The 23,142-nt window shown below is 39.2% G+C and overlaps 1 protein-coding gene across 3 annotated transcripts in view; it reads right to left on the bottom strand.

Annotated features, from left to right (window-relative positions):
• Positions 1-16,231: 16,231 nt before the first annotated feature.
• The window catches only part of LOC122315939 (ALBINO3-like protein 2, chloroplastic), a 38,272-nt gene continuing 31,361 nt past the window's right edge, over positions 16,232-23,142 (bottom strand). Inside the window, exons 9-14 of one of the 3 annotated variants that reach the window (XM_043132300.1) lie at positions 19,602-19,754; positions 19,449-19,504; positions 19,218-19,335; positions 17,010-17,099; positions 16,678-16,787; positions 16,232-16,589 (exon numbers count right to left, since the gene is read on the bottom strand). In XM_043132300.1, the coding sequence (XP_042988234.1) occupies positions 16,433-16,589; positions 16,678-16,787; positions 17,010-17,099; positions 19,218-19,335; positions 19,449-19,504; positions 19,602-19,754 (684 nt within the window). In that variant the 3' untranslated portion in view covers positions 16,232-16,432. Of the gene's footprint in view, positions 16,590-16,677; positions 16,788-17,009; positions 17,100-18,037; positions 19,012-19,217; positions 19,336-19,448; positions 19,505-19,601; positions 19,755-23,142 lie in introns of those variants that run through there. The other 2 variants (XM_043132302.1, XM_043132301.1) reach the window with 2 other exon arrangements.

Below are 23,142 nucleotides of genomic sequence, written 5' to 3'. Positions count from 1 at the left end.
ACAAGCCGGGTAGTCGAAGGACTGGACCTGCTTCTTTGGCATGACAAAGGTCAAGCAGTTCATAAGATTGGATTCGACTTAAGTCTTCAGAGGAGGTCAAGCAGCACGTTAAAGTTGGACTCATCTCATTGACACTTACGCTTGGCAAGAGGGGTCGAGTAGCACGTTAAGGCTAGACTCACCTTAAGTCTTTAGAGGAGGTCGAGCAGTGAGTTTAGGCTAGACTTGCCTCATTAACGCTTATGTTTGGCAAGGGGAACCAAGCAGCACGTTAGGGCTGGACTTGCATTGAGTTTTTAGAAGAGGTCGAGCACTGCGTTCAGGTTGGACTCGCCTTGTTGACCCTTGAGCTTGGCAAAGGGGGTCGAGCAGCACATTAAGGCCGGACTCGCCCTAAGTCTTTAGAAAAGGTCGAGGAGCAGATTCAAGTGGGACTTGCCTCATTGATCCTTGCGCTTGGCAAGGGGGGCCTAGCAACACGTTAATACTCAACTTGCCTCAAGTCTTTGGAGGAGGTCGAGCAGCGCGTTTGCCTCGTTGACCCTTGCACTTGGAAAGGGGGGCCGAGCAGCACGTTAAGGCTAGACTCACCCTAAGCAACATTGGGAAGTTGAAAGATTGAACCTCCACTTTTCCATGAGGCAGGCCGGACCAACATGTTGGCCTTCAATGAGAGTTTGTCCCAGCTGCAAAAGTCAAACCAATTAGTGTAAACAATCTCTGAAATTTACAAACCTGAGCAGCCCAGCTGAAGTGCAGTGAAGGTCTGAGGACTCATTCGGTGTTTCGCCGCAGGAGATGACAATCTGGATCAATGTCGAATAGTCGAAGTACTAACTCTGCCGAGGGTGGGGTAGGTGTGATGACCAAGATTTTTAGTTAAGTCTCTTATTTATTTTAGTATATTATTATCTTGGGCCAAGCCAGGAGGAATAACCCATTTAGAAATTAGAATAGAATAAAAGGCATATAAGGTCTTGAGGAAGGCCCAAGCCCATGAGGAATTTGGCCCTTATAGTGGAATTAGGGTTTTGAAGCCCCTTAGAATTAGGGCACACTCCTCTCTTAGGGGATGAATCCCTTCTTGCCATGTGTCATGCATGCAAGCAGGCTTGCTTATAAGATGGGAGTATTGTGACACTTGTCACTATAGGGGATAAATTGTAGAAGGAAGATGAAGAGGTTATGGAAGTTGGAACCTAAGGGAAGCCACAAAGGCATGCACGACAACCATGGAGAAGGCTGATTCAGTTTTGCCATGTGACATGCATGCAAATGGAAGGTCAAGGGTTTTGCCTTGGGAAATGACAAAATCTTGCTTGGAAAGAAAATGCCTAAGACCCACATGAGAACGACGGCTAGGGCAAGGGAGTTTGTGCTTTTTTGCCACCCACCCTGACCAATCACACAATGTCCAAGACATTGGTAGAAGATGTTGAACCCAAGATTTCAAGTTTTGTGTAATTATATATTTACACATGGATTTTGATGATAACAAATGAATTCAAAGAATAAAGAAGTCTCAAGCTCAAGTTGTCTACACAATGGAGTCAAGCACATCAAGGAAACAAGCATGATCAAGAAGGGAACAAGTTCACATTAAAATTATAGAGTAATGTTGTAAATCTCTTCAAAATTCAAAATTAGGATTAATGCTCAAAATTAATATTTTATCATAAAGCATTAAAATACATTTTTCACATGTGCATGAATATTTTTTAAAATTAAATTTTAAAATTTTGAAAGATGATTGATTGTCATCTTTTACATGTGCATGCCTTGATTAAAAGGTTGAACTTTGAAAATATTAAAGATGATTGATTGTCATCTTTCACATGTGCATGTTTTATTTGAATATTTTCAAAAGTGATTGATATTTTTTTTGGACTTATACAAAAGGTAGATGATTTTGTTTGAAAAATTTGAAAAGTAAAGTGTACTCATTTTGTCATATGCAAAAAGTAAAATATTAGGTTTGAATTTTTTTTGAAAAGGAAAGTGTGCTCATTTTGCCATATGCCAAAAGTAAAAGATTAGGTTTGATTTTTTTAAAAGTGAATGATGTTGTCTTTGACAATTGAAAAAGAAGAACTTTTTATTTGAATTTTTTGAAAAAGTGAATGATGTTGTCTTTGACATGTGAATCTTTTTAAATTTGAATATGAAGTCTCATATGCCTATAAATAGATCATTTGAGAGCTTCACATTTATAACACTAAGAGCATACAACATTCATTCAAAGTTTTCATTCTCTCTTCTCTAAGCATTGAGCCTTAATCCTTGTTCATTTTGAGATATATAGTTTGCGTTGTATTGTTCTTATTTCACTCATTGAGGAGTGTTTTCTGATAACCTACTCACTATCAAGTCTTGTATCAGAAAAAGGATGTGTATAACCCTTGTGTATGTAGAAAGTATTATACACGGGAAATAGTTGAATCACCACGTGTAAGGTGATTGCAAGTGTAGAGGGTGTTCTACACGGATCCTTTGTAGTGATGTTGTTCAAAGATGTAATAGGTTTCTATCTCCACCTGAAGGAGGTTGAATAGTGAATTTGGGAATGCTCAAGGGGTAGCTTGAGGCGAGGACGTAGGCAGTGGGGCCGATCCTCGTTAACATACTGAGTTTGCTTCTCTCTTACCCTTACTCTTTATATTTATTATTATTTCATATTTTGTTTATATTTTATATTATATATTTGATTTATAATTGTTATTTTTTTTAATATAACTCAATTCACCCCCCGTCTTGTGTTAGTCATCTGGGCAACAGAAGAAATATCTCATTGGGAACAGATGGACTTTTCAGCCACCATGCACTCACACACTCCTCACACACCACATGACACATACGCACACTTGTAGGAGGAGCTTAGCTAGATAAAAGGCCATTCTGCCATAAGATTCAAGGAACCAAGACACAAGATGAAGGGTAGATGGGAAAATGAGGTTTCAATTTTTTAGAAGGCGCCACTTGTCCAAAAGCTTCCTTGTGTTCCCAACACAATCCAATGATGGTGGAGGGAAAAAGGCTCAAGGGATGAGGTGCCAAATGGCATTCATGCAAGAAAGTTTAGCTTTTAGCTTGTTCAAGAAGCCTCTTATGCCTATAAAAGGGAGAGGATGCCAAAAACCCTAATTTTTTTAATCACTTGGAGGTTTTCTCTTGAAGCTTTCAGTCACAACATTTCTCTCTACTTTCCATCACTTTCTCTCCATCCAAACACCATCCACACTACACTCATTTCTTTCAAACACCATTTTGAGTGCAAATAAAGTTAGAGGATATTTTCTAAGGAGGGAGTCACATAAGGTAAGGAAAAACAAACTTTTTCTTTACACCACACACACGGCCATAGGAAGCAAGTTTTGGACTTGACAAAGTTTACCATGACCACATGCTCAAAGACACTCACCCATGGCCAAGAAGAAGTTAGTTTTTGGTTTTGTGAAGTTTCTCACATGAGCTTATATATACACACACACGGCTAGATTATGGTTTTTCTTCTAAAGGGATGTAGACTCAACCCATTTGATTTAAGCTCACAAGCATGATATTTTGAGGAAAGAGGGCCATGGCTTTAGTGTTTTCACAAACTAGGGTTTTAGTTTATAAAAGATTCGGACTTGAGGAAGAGAGGTCCAAATGTTGTAAGACTATTTCTTGGATATATGTCAAGAGCACAACACTCACACACACGAGTTAGGGTTTTGAATAACCAATCCTAATGGTTGTTATATATATAAATATATATATATATATATTTATATATATATATATATATATATATATATGTTTACAGCTTGCTCACTTATCGATTGTAGATTTTTGTAAGTAAATTTCTAATTTGTACTTGATATTTTATGTATATGTCATGTGAACTTGCTTGTTTTTAGTTGTATGATGGTACTTGAAATGATAATATTTTTCCATGTGTTATAATCGGTTCCTAGAATGTTTGCTCAACATATGGTTGAAATGGTCTATTGTTATTAGTTTATATCATGAAAATGGAATGAGAGGCCATATCTAGGGTTCGGATTGCATGATTCTTAACATATTGTATGACTGAATCTTTTAACAAGATTAAACCCATGAAATACTTGATTTTCTATGGGCATTCTCACTTGTATATTTTCGGCTATACATGTATGTTCATTGATAAAGTTTTACTACACACATTAAAATATCCTTAGTTCATGAAAATTAGGTGCAATGTGCATTTCAAGATTGTTAGGTCTCGGCCATGACCTTGGATGAAAAGCTATCATTATGTGATTTAAGTTATAAAGGCATAAGACCAATCCTCATGCATGCTAGGATGGGTTTATATGTTTTGGCCATTGCATAATACATGTGAAGTTCTAAATATTTGTTTCTTGCTTGTTATTCAAATGCCTTAGAATATATGATTAAGAGCATGGTCACATATTCTAATATTTTCAAGCCGTAACACGAAATGTATATGGGTGCGCATGATTTCTTGATGTATGGCTATGATTGAGTCTCGGCATTAGTATGTGTCTCATGGAGACACATGAATGTACAAAGTTTTATAGTTCATGTCACCTGCATCAAGTTTGTGAAACTTTTCTAAAAAGAAAAAGAGTTATTTAAAGTTTTGTCACGACCCCAAATGCAAGGACAATAAAATGCCTTAGTGGAACTCCTCTCTGTCCACTCAAACGTGATTAAAATGGAGTGGCAACACTTATGTCAACAAAGTATAGTTGGTGGGTCTCGAATGGTTCCTAAAATAAAAGGATACCAGAATAGGGTTGCACCTAAAGTTACTGGGTGCCTTTTGGTGAAGGCGAAAAAGGCAAGCTGTCGTAATAAGTATGATTATAAGTAAGACATAGTCACCTTGGTCAAAGTGGGTCAATGGTTGATGCAGTAACTAATGGAAAACACACGGTGCATAGGGAAGCCGTGAGGTATCCAATTATATGATAAAGTCAAAGAATAAGGCTTTGAGCTCTAAGACATGTTATGTTATGTTATATGAATAAGAACTCGAGATCATATGTATGTTGTACATGTACAAGATCAAAATGATGAAAAGACATTTTATGATGAAAGTTATAAAAGTTCTAATACACGTTGTGTTTTCAAAAGTCAAATGCATAAGTAAAAGTTTATGTCCATGCATTTATTTTGGTTTGCTTTCATATGCTTATGATATCTATTACATGTTATTTGTTTACTTATTGAGATTTTTCAAAATCTCACTGTTGTAATTTTCACTTCCATTCCCTCATCCGAATGGGTAGAAGTTGTGATAGGAACTCAAGAGGAAATTCATGAGAAAGTGCAAGAGACCAACTTCCCAAATCCCTAAGGAGACTCCAAAGAGACATGAGCTCTCTATTGAGCCATCCATTTTGGAGAGGCTGGAAGCCACAAACCAATTTATTACTAAAGTCTTGCAGCTCTTCGAGAAGCTAAGAAGGGTTTTGAACCAGGATAAGGCCAAGTAGGATCGGCCTTGCCAGAAGACATCCTGATATGGAACCTTTTGATAATGGATAGTTTATTTCGATAACAGTAGAAATGATGGTACCATGTTTTGGGAGTTTTTTTTTTTTAAACAATTAAGTCTTTTGGAGGATTTTATGGAAACTGCTATTTTGGGATTTTTGTGATTCAGTACCATGATATCTATCTTATTTTATCTGACCTGATTAGAATTTCTACTGCAATATATTGCATACTAGTAGATCAATAAGTGCATTGCATCTTAATTGTCATGTACGAGGGGTATGTAGCCTTATGTTACATATCTTGATACTTCAATCATCGTTCAATCCTAAGATGGGCTGGGGGTGTCACAATAGGGATGCCTTAGGCTAATCCCTCCCATTTGGTCCCCTCGGGGAGGTAATTTGTTGGATGGCTGAGCAGCTGGTTTGCACTTCATCGTGATGGGGACAGGGTAAGTGTTTGGGCAAAGGCTGGACTCACTTTCCTCCTTGGGGGAAGTCAGGCTGCCATGGGGGCTGGACCCGACTGTTGACCATCTTGACGAGGTAGGTTGTTTGAGCAGTTTGGGTTTGGACCCGCTCCCACTCGTTAAGATCATAGGAAAGGTAAGTGTTGGGTCAAGCTGTCGCTAATCATACTCTTCGTTATGGCAGAGGTCAAGGTAAGTTGTTTGGAAAGCCGAGAGGCTAGACCCTCTCTCCTTCGTGAGAGGTCAGGCCGCCGAGGGGGCTGGTCCTACCTATCGACCCTCACAAGAAGGTAGGTTATTCGAGTAGTTTAGGAGTAGACCCACTCCTATTTGTTAATGCTCACGAGGAAGGTAAGTTGTCCAGCAGTAGAGAGTTGGCCCAAACTTCACTGCGGGAGGGATAAAGTAGCCTTAGGCATTATACCTTCCCTTTGGTGCCCTACGGGGAAGGTAAATGTTGGACAATTGAGCAACCAGTCTGCACTTCGCTATGATGAGGGTGGGGTAAGTTGTTTGGGCAGTCGAGAGGCTGGACCCACTTGTTGACCCTTATAGGGAGGTAAATAGTTGTTGGAGATTTTGCTGATGGAGATTTTCATTGGTGGAGATTACATTGATAGAGATAGGGAGTTCACACATTTTTTTTCCTGAAAAGCCATACTTTCATTAATGGAGCTTGTGCTATCGATATGTAAATTTAAATTACAAGTCATAAAACTTTTAGTAATAAAACTTCCGTAAGTGCTCGGCATTCCATGGGTGTGGTAATTCATTCCCTTGGGAGTCTCCAAGCTAGTAGGAACCCAGGCGGTTATTGGCGATGACCACGTAGGGGCCTTCCCACTAAGGGCCCAACTTCCATTCGTCTCGGGTAGTTGCTCCCATCTACTTCAGCATGAGGTCCCAGACTTTGAATGCCCTTAGGCACACCCGTCTGTTGAAACATGGCAATTTCCTCTTGTTGATGCATGTTCTCACCTATGCTTCAAGCTTGACCTCTTCTAGCAAGTCAAGTTGTTCTTCCATTTGCTCATCGTTCAACTCTTGCTTGAAGTGCTACACCCTGTAGGTGGGGATCCTGACTTCAACCGGTGGCATTGCCTGATGGCTGTAAGTGAGGATGAATGAAATGTCTCTCGTTGGAGTCCTCACCGTGATCCGATATGCTCACATAACTCAAGGGAGTTCCTCCACCCAAGTGCCCTTCCTATCACTGAGCTTCTTCTTGAGTATTTCCATCAGCGTTTTATTGGTTGCCTCCATCTGTCCATTGGACTGGGGATGTCCCAGTGACGAGTAGCAAAATTTAATCCCTAGCTTTCAGCACCAGTCTCAGTAGTGGTCAGAGTCAAACTACCGAGCATTATATGATATGATGATGTGGGTGATGCCTAATCTGCAAATGACCATCTTCCACATAAAGCGTGTGATGTTGCTCGCCATGATTGATGCCAATGTCTCGGCCTCTACCCACTTGGTGAAATAGTCTAATGCAACCACAACTCCCCTTTTGCTCGGGGGGAGGGGGCCTACCAGGTAAACTCCCCACTGGGTGAAGGGCCAGGGTGAAGTGATCAGCGTCAGTTCTTCCAACAGGCGATGGAGCACTCTGGAGTGCTCTTGGCATTTCTTGCACTTCTGTATGTACTCATCAGCATCCTGATGGGCGCGCGGCCAGTAGTACCTTGCCTTCATCACTTTGCTTGCCAGCACCTTCCTTCCCGAGTGGTCACCACAAATTCCCTCATGTACCTCCACCAGCATGTATTGGGCTTCTTCGAATGAGATGCACCTCATATGGGGTGTGGAGTACCCCTTACCCCTTCAATACAGGACGCCATCGACTATAGTGTAACACGTTGCTCTATTCCTAATCTTCTTGGCTTCCCACCTATCTTCGGTAGGGTTGTTCATCCTGGTTGGGGTTTTTTTTTTTTCTAACCCAATCTAGAACCCGAATAACTGGGTCTAGGTTACAGGTTGAAACCTATATGGCAAAACCCAAATCTATATGGTCCGAGTATTAAAACACAGGTTTCGGATTTTATACCTAGTGCTCAGTTTATATACACAACCTTCAATAAATTCACGTATGGGTCCGTTTCACAATTTCCATTTTCCCCCACCTCATGTGATACGATTCTCTTCTTTCATCTTTGGTAAGGTTTCCGCCACCCCCCTCTCTCTCTTCTAAGCCCTAGTCTTCGAATTTATGAGGCAATCTCTCTCTCTGCTCAAACATCTCTCTCCCACGTGAAATTGTGAAACTGTGTCTCTCTATTCAACCATTGGTCTTCATCTCTTTGTCTCACTACCATGTTTGTCTCGCTGGCAACCTTCGGTAAGTCTCTCTCCCGATCTTTGAACAACGAATGTAAATTTGGGTAGATTTGGTATTTCGGTAAACTGGGTCTCTTCATTGTACTTGGAACTTGTTGAATGTGATTTTTCTTGTGTTATCTATCATGGAAGTAGGCCCCGCCGGGGGGGGGGGGGGGGGGCAAGGAACAAAGAAAACACAAAATTTGAAGAAGACTGAAGTGGATCGTCGAGTTAGGAAGATGAGGGTTGGACTATTAAGTGGTAACTCGAAAAGCAGCGTATGGGTCTCCTCTCTCATACTTTATTGATCTGTATGTCATCTTTGCTAGGGATCAATGTCTGTAACTGCATGTGTTTGGGAATCTTTGTCTATTATAGTGATGAATGAAAATGGGTTGGAAATTCATGAACCGGTGGTAGCGTTTTTCTTCCCAAAAGCTTTGGATCTGATCATATTTGGTTTATTATTTAAATTTTATTGAAAATTATTCCTTGTGAGTTATGATATAAACAGATGCTTGATGTTTCCCTATTTTTTATTTTTCATTTTGTCTTTGCCTTTGTTACTAGTTCTTTATCTTTTATTTCCTTTGTTCTCTCTACTGATTTTGGTTTGTTTTGATAACAATGTTTGAATCGAATAATCTTTGAAGAGTATTTTTATGGGTTTGATATGGATTTGTGAGTCCTTTTGCTGGTTTAATTTTTGGAATCTTTCATCTGCCTCCTTTCAACTGGACGATACGCTTTTAAGTTTAAAGAAACTTGTTAGCTTTTACAAAGATTTGCTCTTTTCCTTGGCTCCATTGTCAATTCTCTTCTATTAATTTATATAACTTTTGCTTTGCTTTATGCTTTATGCTTGATACTAATTGCTTTATGCTTGAATAAGCTCAAAAATTTCCTTGGTACTCATTGCTTTGTGTTTTCTTTTCTGATAATGTCATTTGTGACTTTTTTGGCGTTTCTTTAAAGTCCTTGGATATATTAAACCATGAGTTTCCCAAATCTTACACACTAAAAATGTCTAGTATGGTATCAAAGAGGATGAAAAGCTTATGAGAAGGGCAAAAGAGGAAGGTATGCTACTACTTATGTTGCTTTAATTCATAAATAATCTACTAATAATCATACCAGGAAGATCTGAAATTTTAACCAACATTCATTCTTGGTGATGTTATGCAGCTTATATAAGATATGAAGATTTGAAATTGTAGTGTTACTGTTGTGGGGAAACATGTCTAATCTTCAATGAGACATTAGTTTGTGTTTTCTGTAATGGATATAGTGAAAGGAAAGATCATCACCCAAACCTGTGACCCTACAGGTCTTTCTGGCTTGATGGAGATGCCATTGGAGGTGTCTTCATGATTATATTGGACCAAGTATAAGAAGACTTCTAAAGAGCAATGTCAATATTTATAGTCCTTTGTGGGGTAGAGGTAGCGTGAATGTCTTAGCAAATTAATTCATGTTTGTTGTTGTGTATTGGAGTATTGATTAAAGCATGTGTTTTGCAATGATCTTAGCAAATTAATTCAAATAATGTAATATGTAGTAGATTGCATCATATATGTCGCATGCATTGTACATGATGAATATTGGATTTTTTTATTTTTTTATATGCATTTAGTTAAAAAGTTATTTATAGCTTTAGCTATCTTTCACATAAATTTAGTTTTTCATTTTGATATATCATTTTGAAAAATATAGGCCTTTTTCAATAATAAAAAAAAAATATAGGCTTTTATATAAAAATCAATTCTGCTACATGTACCCGATGTGGGGTACCTTTTGGGGAATCACCTGACAAGTGGTCAGCCGATATCAGAAAAAGAAAAAAGGAAAAAGAATAAAAAGACAAAATTGATTTCAGAAAGAAATAACCATCCTAGAAGAAGGAGCCGTTGTGCTATCAAACCCCAATTAATGTCCTGATATTTTTCTTACCAACTAGGGAGGATCCTATCCACAACTTATTGGTTGAAGGAATCGAGTCCCGCAAAGCAATTTCACGCAACAACGTGCGCTATCTCAGAGATCAAAGAGAGAGATTATTTTTTTTCCCCCATTTCATTCTTGTCCTCTGGTTGGTTTATGAGAAAATGAATGGTTTCTTTGTTCTGACTTTTTTTTGTTTTTTTGGCTGAAATAAGCGATTACAACTTATTGGTTTGCCACAACATTTGCTATCCTGCAATACTACTTTTTCATTCTTTTTTTTTTTTTTGTCACAAAAAATGGCTGCAACACCAACACGTTGCCAAACCTTTGAAGTCTCACTCAAAACCCAAGCTCTGAGCTTCAAATCCAATTCAAAAATCACAAAAAATTTGAAAAAAAAATGAGAGAGAGAGGGGGAGCAGACACATGAGACCACGTAGTGCTCTTTAGGGCATGAGAAGGAGATGAGAAGTACATGTGTTCGTCTTCATGGGTGCTCGGAGAAGATGAGAAGAATGAAAGCTTGCAAAGAGAGAAAAGAAGACCCGTTCGTTAAACACAAAACGCTACCGTTTCCAATTTGTCCACGTGGAGGGGTCGGGTGTGCGGCGGTTTCCCACGCCGGGTGCAAGTAGACTTTTTGTATAAAAATATAGGCTTGTTAACATCATTATTTCTTGAAAAAATTGTAATAAAATAAAGGCTTTTAGGAAAAAAATATATATGCTTTTCAATATGTATTTTTTAAAAAACAATTAATAACATGTAGACTTTTGTTTTAAAAGTAAAATAAAATAAAAATCGGGTCAGACTTGGAACCCAGAATTCTGGGTTTCGGACCAAGTCATAATGGGCTAAACTGGTCTGGTTTTCAACCCGGATTTGAAATTCGGGTTCCAGGCTGGGTATACCCGAATATTTGGTCTGGAACCTGGATGAACATCCTAATCGCCAGGTACCTCATCGACATCTATGTATTTGATAATATCCAACGCTCACTTCAAAGCTCCCGATTTGACTTCCATAACCTCAATCCCGACGACAGGTATCTCAACGATCATGACCACCCTTCACTCTAAGAAGGGAGAATTTTCTTGCCCAGACGTTGCTCTCTCTAACTTGTTTGCCTTTTGATTCTCAACACTTGAGACTTACTAAATTTGGAAGTATCTGAAGTAGCTGCACTCGGCCTCTATCAGTGTTAGATATTTTTTCAAATTTTCACACTTTGCTATAAACTCCCCTTGTACTTAGCTAACTAATACCTCGAAGTTGGCTCGTACTTCTACTCCTTAGCACCCAAATACTTGGTGATCATTAGGCCAAAGAACAATGCCTTGTATTCTGCCTTGTTGTTCATAGGAACATCAACTTAATGACATAAGGATGTTCTTCACATTTGTCTGTAACAATATGCATCCCCACTCTCCCTCCAGCCCGGCTAGATGAGCTGTTGAAAAAAACTTGCCAAGACTTCATGGGAGGTGCATGTTCAACCTCCTCTGGGAAGTCAATTCTGCTACAAAATCTGTCAACATTTGCCCGTGATCGAAGTCTGTGGTACGTACTCAATGGCAAATTCGCTCAAGTTGTAACCGGTCTCGTTATAGACAAAATCTAAGACTAAACCGTTAATACCAGTTTTGCACTTTTTCAAATCGATTACGTATCGGTTAGCCCCTTAAACCGGCACTTCTAGGTTTACTGGTTCTGATCTAGTTTTTTGGTTTTAATATATTAAGTATATTAGTATTACTAATGTATTTATCAAAAGAAATATATTGAGAATTTATTAGAAAATAAAATGTATTTAATATATATTTTATATTTAAAATATATGATGAAATAAATATTCATGTTTAAGATTAAAATGTTATGTTATAAATTATAATATATAATTTAATACATAATTATATATAAAAAATTATATATAATAGAAAATATATTATATATAATATTAAAAATTAATAAAATATATATATAATATGTGAACCGCTTTGGTGTTGGAAAACGTAAAACCGATTCCGAATTAAATTTGACCAATTTTTAAAGTAAAGGAACTGATTCCGTCCAGTACAGGCCAGTTTTCCCGTTTATTTTTACACCTCTATCGACGACCCAGTTTGTGAAGCGGCTTGAGGCATCTAGTCTTTACAGGATCTTTTTTAGGGGGGTCTCAGTGAGTACCTTTACTAGGTGAGTTTGAAAATATGGGCAGAGCTTTTGGGTGGTTACCACCAAGGCAAAAGGGAGCTGCTATGTGCATGGGTATTGACCTCCGCTCCACGGCTCGGCTGGTGTAGTACACTGTTCTCTAGACCCCCACCTTTGTCTCTTACCAAGGCTGATGAGGCTGCCTGCAGGGAAACTGATAACTACAAAACCAGAACTTCTCTATATTTGGGTTGGTTGAGCAGTGGAGGGCTAGTGAGGTACTTCTTGAGGGCATTGAACACTTGGTCACATTTGCCATCCCATGTTTGAGCCTTTTGCAACACTTTGAAGAAAGGGGAGGCACTTGTCAATGGATCTCGATATGAAACAGTTAAGGGTTGCTACTCGACCTGTGGGTTTCTATACTTCGTTTATGCTCCAAGAGGAAGGCATATCGAGTATAGCTTCCAACTTCTCCGAGTCGACCTCAATCCCTCGTTCCGACACCATGAAGTCCAAGAATTTCCTAGAGCCTACACTAAAAGCACACTTCGCTGGGTTTAACTTCATTTGATACTGCCTTAACACTGCAAAGGCTTCACGGAGGTCGTCTAGGTGCTGCTCAGGAGTTCCACTCTTAACCAGCCAATCGTCTACGTCGACCTCCATGTTTCTCTAGTTCTAATTTTTTAATACGCGGTTGACTAACCGCAGGTAGGTGGCTCTTGCGTTCTTCAACCCAAACGGCATAGTTGAGTATCAGTATAGCCCTTGGTTGGTGATGAATGATGTCTTCTCCTCGTCATCCGGGTTCATGCTGATTTGGCTGTACCCAGAGTAGGCGTCCATAAAGCTCAACATATGATACCTACTGTGGAGTCGACAATCAAGTCAATGCAAGGAACCGGCAAGCGGGAAGCTATCCTTTGGGCAAGCCTATTTAGGTCAGTGAAGTCTACACACATCCTTCATTTTTCATTTTTCTTTTTAACCAACACCACTTTAGACAACTAGTCTAGGTAATAGGCCTCTCATATGAATCCCATTACGAGTAATCGGTCAACTTCTGCAGCGATGGAGCCATCTTCTCAGCTTTGAAGCTTTGACGTTTCTATCTTACCCCCTTAGCCTTGGGGTTCATACTCAAGTGGTATTACATGACTGCCGGGTCAATTCCGGACATGTCCTTGTGACTCCAAGCGAAGATGTCTCGATGCTCCATGAGGAGCTATTGCATGGCGCCCCTCATTTCAAGAGTCACCCCAGTGTCGATTCTAGCGGTGGCTTCTGGGTGGCTCGGATCCAGAAGGACCAACTCTAACGGCTTTTTTGGCTCCACCTTCCTAAGTGCTTGCTTGTCCTAGGTCTCGCTGTCTACCAGGATGCACTCAGGCGGAGATGGAAGGGTGTTTTGCATGTCTTTCCTTTCTTCCCCCACGTCACCTCCCCCTCCATCATTCCTGGAGCCTTCACATTTGCCATTGCTTGGCTCTGCGTCATTTTTCTACTCGTGGTGGCCTATCTAAGTGCCTCGCTCTCCTTCCTTACCAGTTGTTCTATCGCCATGAGTCTTGCTTCCATATTTATTGACGTTGCTTATTCTTGCCCTGAGTCTTTTGAGAACAAGTTGTTGCAAGCATACGAAGGACACGTAAAGTCTATAGAGATCCCACAAACAACGCTGCTGTTAACGTCATGTTTTGTGGTCTTTGGGCCATGCTCTAGAGACTTGGGTTTTGGACTTGCACACTTAGAAAAAACATAGAGAGTTGGGGGCCTTGGTAGGGGCCAAGGAGTCTTTAATGTTCAAGTTAATATCACCTTAATAGTTTGTGCGAGAGTAAAGGGATCAGAGAAAGCTCTTCGTACCTATGGATCGCCTTTTATACTAGGTTTCGAGGGTGGACCACCCATACCCAGTGTCTGGGGTATATTTCCCCTCAACTATTCCCTTAGTTAGAATCTTTTAATGCAAGATGACTTCCTAGGGTGGTGTAATAAATGCGGTGTGGCTTCATGTCCTCTCTGTTCTGTAGGTGCACTCTATCAGACCTCTCCTGACTTGTTGTCAGAAGATCAAGGCCTCTATGTGCTTCCCGCCTACCTGCCTACACAAGTTCTCTGAGACTAAGTGTCATAGGGGGATGCCGGGGTGATATGTTTCCTCCTTCCTTACATTTTGGGACTTCCCACATGATTATGGCCATGCGTGGACCTCAACTTTGTGGTCGAGGTAGGGGTGGGCAGTGGAGCCCCTTACCCTGCTGCCCCCCCGGCCCCACCCCACCCCACCCCACATGGGAAAGGTGAGACTCCTTGCTGTAGATGCAGGGACGGGTGGCCCCGCCCATATATAAGGCCTCCAGTGGAGGTGAGGGATGGAAAGGGCCCAACCCCGCTCTGGGTTTCCCCTACCTCGCATATATTATATAATATTTCAATATGAAAGCCCTAAATATGATTGAAGCCTTGAAACCCCAAACAATCTCAAATTCCAACCTCAAATCCAAAACCCTAAAAAGTATAGTTCTTGCTTGCCTATGTGAGGGTAAATAAATGGCTTGGGGGCCCACCCAACTGGCCTACCTACAACAATCTCACACAAATAGGGATAGTGGTGTGCGAACAAACCATTAGAAGTAGCAGCACATGGTGGTCAAGGTGGAAGAGAGTGGTTGATATGAGCATGCTTGAAGGTTGTTGACAAAATACAGGAGATCAAGCTTCCTACAACCATGAAAAAAGACAACAAAACACACAACAAACAAGCACATAACAAGCAAACAAAACACTAAAAATCACCCACAATCCAATGCCCAAGTGGAGTTAAGGATGTTTGGGGGGTGGAGAGAATTTGGCAAACATCATCTACATATGCACCACTAGGTGACTGGCTGCGAGGGGATTTTGGAGAGTCAACAACGAAGGGAATCGGCTGCATAATCTCATTATGGTTGTGTAGGAGGATAGGAGTGCCTCCAAGTTGCATGTTGATTTTTGGAGGGCTACAGTGCAATACCTATACACACTAGTGATAGCACTTATGGCTCATGCACACATAATCTCCTTCGAAAAAGAACGAAAGGAGGAAGTTAATGGATGATGTATGGTGGCATATGATGGTCAACAAAGCAATAGACGGGGGCATCAAAGATCATCATACAAAAACAAAAGATCAAACCTAAATAGGCAAGAACAGGAAAGGGTGGCTAGAAGAGCCAAAGCTCCTCTCTTTGCCCGAAGGTGCTCTCTAGCGGCAGACAGGGAGGATATGGAGAGTTTAGTGGGGAAGCTTTTCTTCCTGAAGAGAAGACTTACTTCTTTATGTCATATACCTAAGGATAAAATTTTAAACCAAAAAATGGAGAACCAACCCAAAGCAGACCGATAGGCTCGATTTTGAATCGATCCGGTCCAGAATCAATTCTTACATTTTAAAAAACCGATTAAAGACGATCTGATTTAAAAAAATATATATAAATTAATGTTTAATATTATCTATAATATTTTATATATGTATATATAATTTTTATATATAATTATATATAAAATTTTTACATATACTATATATAATTATGTATGAAATAATTTTATATTATAATTTATAACATATAATATACATAATTATATTGGCACTTGATTAAAACCTAAAAACCAAACTGGAATCAGTAAAACCAGAAGTAATGGTTTAGGAGGTAGATCAATTCTTGAAAATGCAAAACCAATATATACTTGTACAAAATTTGTACAAAACCGGAATAAACCGGACCAGGTAGACTCCTAAATATACCCACTTGAATAATGGTCCATGAGCCAACAACTTAGTGTCTAAATTCTCTCAGTACGGCATTTGTGTATCAACAAATTTAAATTTTCCATAATAAAAAAGCATATAGTCAATTGATTTTTAAGACCTTACTGTTTCAAAAGACATTATTACAGTGAATAGCAGTAAAAGCTCATGCTTATTCGCATATACAATTTAATCAGAATAAAACTAATAACAATAAATAAATGTTTTCGTTGCGCTATTAAAAAAAATAAAAAAAATTGTGATCAATAATCTCCCCTCCTACTGCTGACGAGATCACTAACAAAATTGTCGTCGTCATTTTCACACTGTTCCAAGTATTCATTGTACGCAGGATTATAAGCAGCAGCCAAGCGCAGATACTTTGCAGCTTCAGTTTTCCGACCTTCGTTGTATAACGCACTGGAAAGCCAAGTATTTATATTCAACATGTCAATGAGCAAGCAATTAAGAAATGGAAATTAATGCAACTAACTGCTCCAATCCATACCTTCCAAGCAATACCAAACCATCAAAATAATGAGCTTTGCAGGTTGCTTCCTCGGGCTCTTTCATACTTGCAACTCTCTCCAGGTGTACGATTCCTTCGGCTTTCTTCCCCTGTCAAATTATAGAAGAAAGTGGAAACAGGGTAAAAAAAAAATGCATTAAAGCATTATGTCGTTAAGCCTGCCGAATCAACTACAATATATGGGAACTTTCACTGGATCAGATCATTGAAATTTGAACCTAAACGCAAAAACTAAAGATGAAGAAAAAATATAAATCTTTTTGTATGGCATTTTATATCTTTTTGTATGGCATTTTTCCTTAGATATGTACCTGCCGTATACAAGCAACACCAGCCCACTGAGATGAAAGAATTAAAAGATCAACATCCTCCACACTTGTTGGATCACCAGCAAGGATGAGCTGACAAGGAATAAGACAACAGCTCTGATTATGAGATGAAAAGGGTAACTTCCCAGAAGCACAAAAGACATCTATTATAACAATTTTTTTCAGCTGATCATTTTTTACATTCATCAAACCTACCAAAAGGAGCTGAAGCTACCCAACATTGGCAGTGCTTGGACGGGTGAGAACATGAATGAAGAAAAACCAACTATCAATTTGAGCACTAATGTGAATGGCTCAACTTGTAGAGAGAATGAATATCCTCACCTTCAAACCTTTAACCCCTATAGCAACCTATCTTGAGCACTAAAAGAAAGAAGGAAGCTATTCATGAGCTCAAAGGAAGCATCCAAAAAATGTCTTCGTCTGGAATGCTAAAGCTTTATCACAGGCTGTTGCACAATTTTTATCAATTCGGTTGCAAATGCTTTGTCTTCCTACATCAAGTTGTTATCCATCATTCCAAAACCTCAAAACAAAAGGAGTATCTCGTGGGAATTCAATGATAAGAAAATGTTCCAATCGATCCTTGAGGTTTGGCAATCCATTTGCACACCAAGATCATCGAGCAGACTAGGGTTAAGGAAAACTCATGAAACAAATATAGCCCCAGTAGCCAAATAGCATTGGAGAGTAAAACCAAATCAAAATTACATTTGGGTCCATGGTCTGACGAATAAATATGTTAAAATACTTCCAACTGATAAAATCAAAGTCTTTCGACTCTTGGATACAGAAAGATCAGAGATCTCTTAGCCAGAGGATCCTACTATCAAATCCACGGGTCCTCCAAATGCATATGGGAACAACCATGGATTACCCTTGCTCAAACCAAGGCCACGAAATGTTGAAAATAGCACAGCATAAAGATCAAATGGTATCTGGCCCAATTCTCAAAACTCAATGCAATGGAATGAACCTTTAATACATGAAACTTATAATCATGCTAGTGCTCAAAATAAGCTACAAATTCCACTTGCTCAACATGATAGCAATGCCATGTACGATACATTGTGATCAATCCAAGATAGCAAAGGTTTCTCAACTAAACCAACACATGTTAACTCCACAAGCACCATGAGTTACAATCCTCTCGATAAACTAGATTAGAAAAACTTTGGAAGCAGTTCACTTAGCAAGTACTATCAAGTTCTAATCCCCTTTAATAAATCAGACTAAAAAAAAAAAACTGTAAACTCAAATTGAAAGACATATTAAAATTGCCTCTGGAAAATTGCATGAAATGCTCTGCTGACAACCTCAAACCTATAACCAGTGAATAATCGTCGATTTGCATGGGACGAAACCATTCCCACTCTGCAATAAAGTAGAAGAAATTCTAGATCCTCTTCATATGTGTCCATGAAGTTCTCCACTCTCTCCCGGTAAGTGAATGGGTCAAACCATTTATGGACCTGCCCAGAAATTGAGCCTAGACCAGACCAAGGTGCACCATTCAGCCCTTCGCAGTAGTCAATATAATTTAGATGGTCCACATTCGGGTGATTCACAACCAGTCCCTTCTTAACATATTGCATGTGACACGGCAATCTCTAAAATGAGCAGAGTACTTCCTGGCTTGTGCTTGTGGCTCTATTTCCCTTGAATTTGATACCTCCACCCCAGGCGCAATTACTTCCAATTTCAATGTTGTACTTTGTGATTGTTTCCTGAATGATGGAAGCCAAATTCAACTCCTCTCAAGACATCTTTCCTAATTCCACCATAAAAACAAACACCACTTGCCCAAAACTAGAAGCATACTCTGGTTTCCAAGTAGAGAAAGAATCAAAAGAACTGCTGCTTCCCAAGTTTAAAATGACTCACTTGTGGACATCACAGCCATGCTCCACCCACAATCCATGGGCTAATGGCAAATAGGGCCGATCATACAAGGCATCCACCATCCTCTGCATACTTTTGAATTCTGGCAAACATAAAAAATTCAACGATCCTCAAATCAACGTGCATATGCTACTGCACAATGGGCCATCTCCACACTTCTTGTAGAAAGAAGTCATGACATCAAGATCCCCACAACTATTCTTGCAATTCATAGTGACAATGATCCATTTTTTATAACTTCACATATTAAGGTATATTACCAAGAAAAAAAAAAGAATTAAGTTAAACCTTGGAAATGGCACCCTCTAAGTATCCAGTAGCCTCTACAAGCTGTCCATTTTGCAATAGAGTCTGCCCCATAACGATCATAGCTCTCGTGTATTCAGGATCCTTGTCAAGTGCCATCCTGTAACCAAAAGTTGTTAATGCAACTCAACAGCCAAGGACAAAGCTGTCACATCGCATTGAAAGATAAAAAGTTGAATGGACAAAGCAGAAAGGCAACAAGGAGCAAATTACCGTAGCAAAGGAATCGCACTTTCTTTTTGCCCTTTTGCTAAGAGCTTAACTGAGAGCTGTCAAAAATCGGAGCCATGAACATTGAAAAAACGTAGCATCTTTAATGTTAATATACTGTACCAAGAGGAAAGAATCATGCTTTTAGCCACTCACAGCAAGTAGTTCTTTAGGGGATAAGCTCTGTACAGAAACTTTGCCCTGCTTTATTGGAGAATCTATGGGTGTTATTCCAGGATCAACAGTTGGAGCATCCTTGTCTGGTAACCCCAATTTTGCACGTACAGCCGGATGCCTGAGAGATAATTGCTGCAAAGTTGAGAGTTTGTCAGATGACTTTGAAAACTCAATTACTAAAGCTTGTTTTTTTTTTTTTTTTTTTTATTGGCACTGGGTGTCCAGAAACAGCATCCCGACTAATCCTGTGGGTGCACAGGCCCTCGGCAAGGAGTTCCCCGCCAGTGCACCTCTGTTAATTCAAGAGAAAAATCTCCCAGTCCAATGGCCCCTAGAGATTGTTTACACCCAAGGGGATTTGGACCTTAGACCTGGGGGAGCATACCCCCAAGCCCAAGGCCATTACCACTTGATCCAACCCGTAGGGGTTTACTAAAGCTTGTTTAAAGAATACTAATGAGTTTCAAAACTTTCCTAGCACCAAGTATGGAAGGATAAAAATCTCAGAATACACACCCCAAATACTTACAAGTACTTTATTTTGTTGATAAGTTAAACTTTATGATAAGAAAAAGGGTGCTACCCAAGTACACATTAACATACTTGAAAGCTAGAAATAGAAAAACCATATTGAGCAACTGTCCAATGTTAGAAGGATCTGAAGAAGTGATCCTCGATTAATTCTGCCATCATCTCACAATCCCCAAAAGTCCCATCATATTTTCCCTCCATTTTCCCCAACATTACATAAGAAAATATCATTTTCCATATAGTTCCCCTTTGAGGGCAAGCAAATGCTTATCCAATCCTTGTTGGAATCCTGTTCCTCCCTTTTTCTCTCTGCAGCAAGAAGCTCCCCTGCAGAAAACCTCAAGCTACTAATCACCAGCATAGAAATCCGGAGGAAGGGAGATGCTCCAGTTTCTCCCAGCTCTCACTTCCTCCGTTCCCAAATCTAAATCCAGCCATCTCTTATTCCCTCCTTTTTCCTTTTCATCTTTTCTCTATTTTTTCTTTCATTTTTCTCTAGTTTTTCTTCCACCATTTTCCTTTTCTTGGAGCCTAGATCTACATCCCTCTACCTACCAAAATAACAGACCACACATACCATTAGAATCGCCACTCCTCCATTCGCCACCAGCCTACCAGAAAAAAACAGTGCATAGTCGCCATGCACCGCAGATGTAGCCCTCTGTCAACCAGGTTTTTGTTCCCAGCGAAGATCTAGAATATTTTCCAATAGTTTAGCTGTCTTTTCTTTTATTCTCCTCCATTTCCTCCACCTCTTATCTGGAAGCTAAAACCTCCAATTTGTAGACTTCCAGCAGTCTCCAACGGCCACACACGGCCTCTCTCTCTCTCTCTCTCTCAAGCAGGCTGAAACCCTTGCTCTGAAAATTTTCTCCATTTTCTCACATTTTCCCTCAAGTCAAACACATTATCCAAGCCTCCAAACATCAATATATTTCACCAAACTCTAGTTGTAAGTCATAGGAGCTTCAATACCTCAAGAACAAGTAAGTTCTCTAACTTGGAAGTTTTGTTAATATGATGTTTAGATACTTAATCCTTCAAAAACAATAAGCATGAGTTATAGATAATTTCAAAAATCGGATGATAAGGGGTCAATGTAGTCTTGGGTTTGGAATATTTTGTTTGGTAAACATTATATGTTTTTAGATTATGCAAATATGTTAGAACTAAGGTGCTTGTTAGAGATAAATGTCATGTTTGAGCATCGTTTTGTGCTATAAAGTTTGAGGTTCCATAAAATGACAACTATTTGTGAGAGAAGGTCATAGAAGTTTCGGATTTGGATGATCTAAACCAAAACCAAGTTTGAATTCCATATAATAGTGATCTAAGAAATATAATTATGGAAAAATGAACCATTTTATGATTTGAGTGTTTCAACCATGCTTAGTTCCTTTACAAAGTAGTCTTTTTGACCATTAAATCCATTTACAGGTGTCATTAACTCTAAAAAGGAAAAATAAAGATAAGACCCAATAATATGAAGAAAAGTTACAAAGATGGAGGTTCAGCCACATCATAGTAAGTTAGCGTTTTTGAATTTTATGCTGAATTGAAGTGAAATCTTTGAGAAAGAGGAACTTAAAAGTTTTGGCCATGACTAAAGATTTATAGGCTTGGAAATACACGAGTAAAATCGAATACTAAGGGCCTTGGTCTTGTTGGTATGCTCCCCAAGCCTAAAGTTCAAATCCTCTTGGGTGCAAACAAATTCTAGGGGTCATCAGGGACTGGGGGAGTTTTCTCTTGAATTACCTAAGGTGCACTTACAAGAAACTCCTTGCCAAGGGCATGTGCACCCTCGGGATTAGTCAGAACTTTGTTCTCAAACATCGGTGCCAATCCAAAAAACAAATGAAAGTAAAGCAGACTAAATCATATAAATTAGGGTTGGGGTAAAAAGGTTTTAAACAATGGTTGAGAGAAAAATTATTAAAAATACATGCACATATATGTCATGGCCGTTAAGTGTTATGAGAGGTTTTTTTTTTTTTTTTTTTTTTTTTATATTAGGAAAATGGCACCGGGTGTTAAGAGAGTCTTTTATAAATTTATAGTTGGTTAAGTGTACAAAAATAGGACTTAAAGTCTTAAGGAAAAAATTACCAAGAAATAAGTCAAAACTATACAAACTTGGGGTTACCATTCGGCTGCTAGAGGATTTTAGCACCTTAAGAATATCTTTAAACAAAAATAGGCATAAAAAATGAAAGAAAGATGAGTATAAGAAAAGGTAGAAATCAGGGTCAAAATAGAAATTTTATAAAGTTTAGGGGTCCAAATGCAAATAATAAAAGTTTAGGGTCAAAACAGTAAAAAGAAAGAAACACAAACAGGTTTTGTAAATAATGAAACTTTAGACGTTTAACTGTCAAAAGCTTAAGTTTATACTCTATACTAATGCATAACTGAAAACTAGGTAAAAAAAGAGGAAAACCCAACGACCACAAGAAAATTAATAATCATATGATTTCATGGCCAATTTTATATAGTGTTTTCTTGAAATGATGATTTTCTGAAGGAACCTATTTTCTGAAGTGTTAAGAATATTTTGTAAAATATCATTGTCATGATTGGATGAATGTCATGGAATGAGTCATGATCCAACAACTGGGAATGAAAGAATCCCGGTGGAACTCTTCTGGCCATGTTTGGAGTGAGTAAAGTTGAGGCATAGCAAACCTAGGGGTAGGGAAGAATTCTAGCAGAACTCCTCTGGCCACTTTTGGAGTGCTTTCCATGGAATGAGTCATGATCCGACGACTGGGAATGAAAGAATCCCAGTGGAACCCTTCTGGCCATGTTTGTAGTGAGTAAAGTTGGGCATAGCAAACCTAGGGGTAGGGAAGAATTCTAGCAGAACTCCGCTGGCCACCTTTGGAATGAGTAAAGTTGGACGGAAAGAATCCTAGCCAGACTCCTTTGGCCACTTCTGGAATCAGTAAAGCTGGACAAGACAAATCTATGGTTGGGAAGGAAGAATCCC

This window comes from Carya illinoinensis, chromosome 7, assembly GCF_018687715.1.
Source record: "Carya illinoinensis cultivar Pawnee chromosome 7, C.illinoinensisPawnee_v1, whole genome shotgun sequence".
Classification (NCBI taxonomy): domain Eukaryota; kingdom Viridiplantae; phylum Streptophyta; class Magnoliopsida; order Fagales; family Juglandaceae; genus Carya; species Carya illinoinensis.
This window is presented reverse-complemented; position numbering and strand designations above follow the sequence as displayed.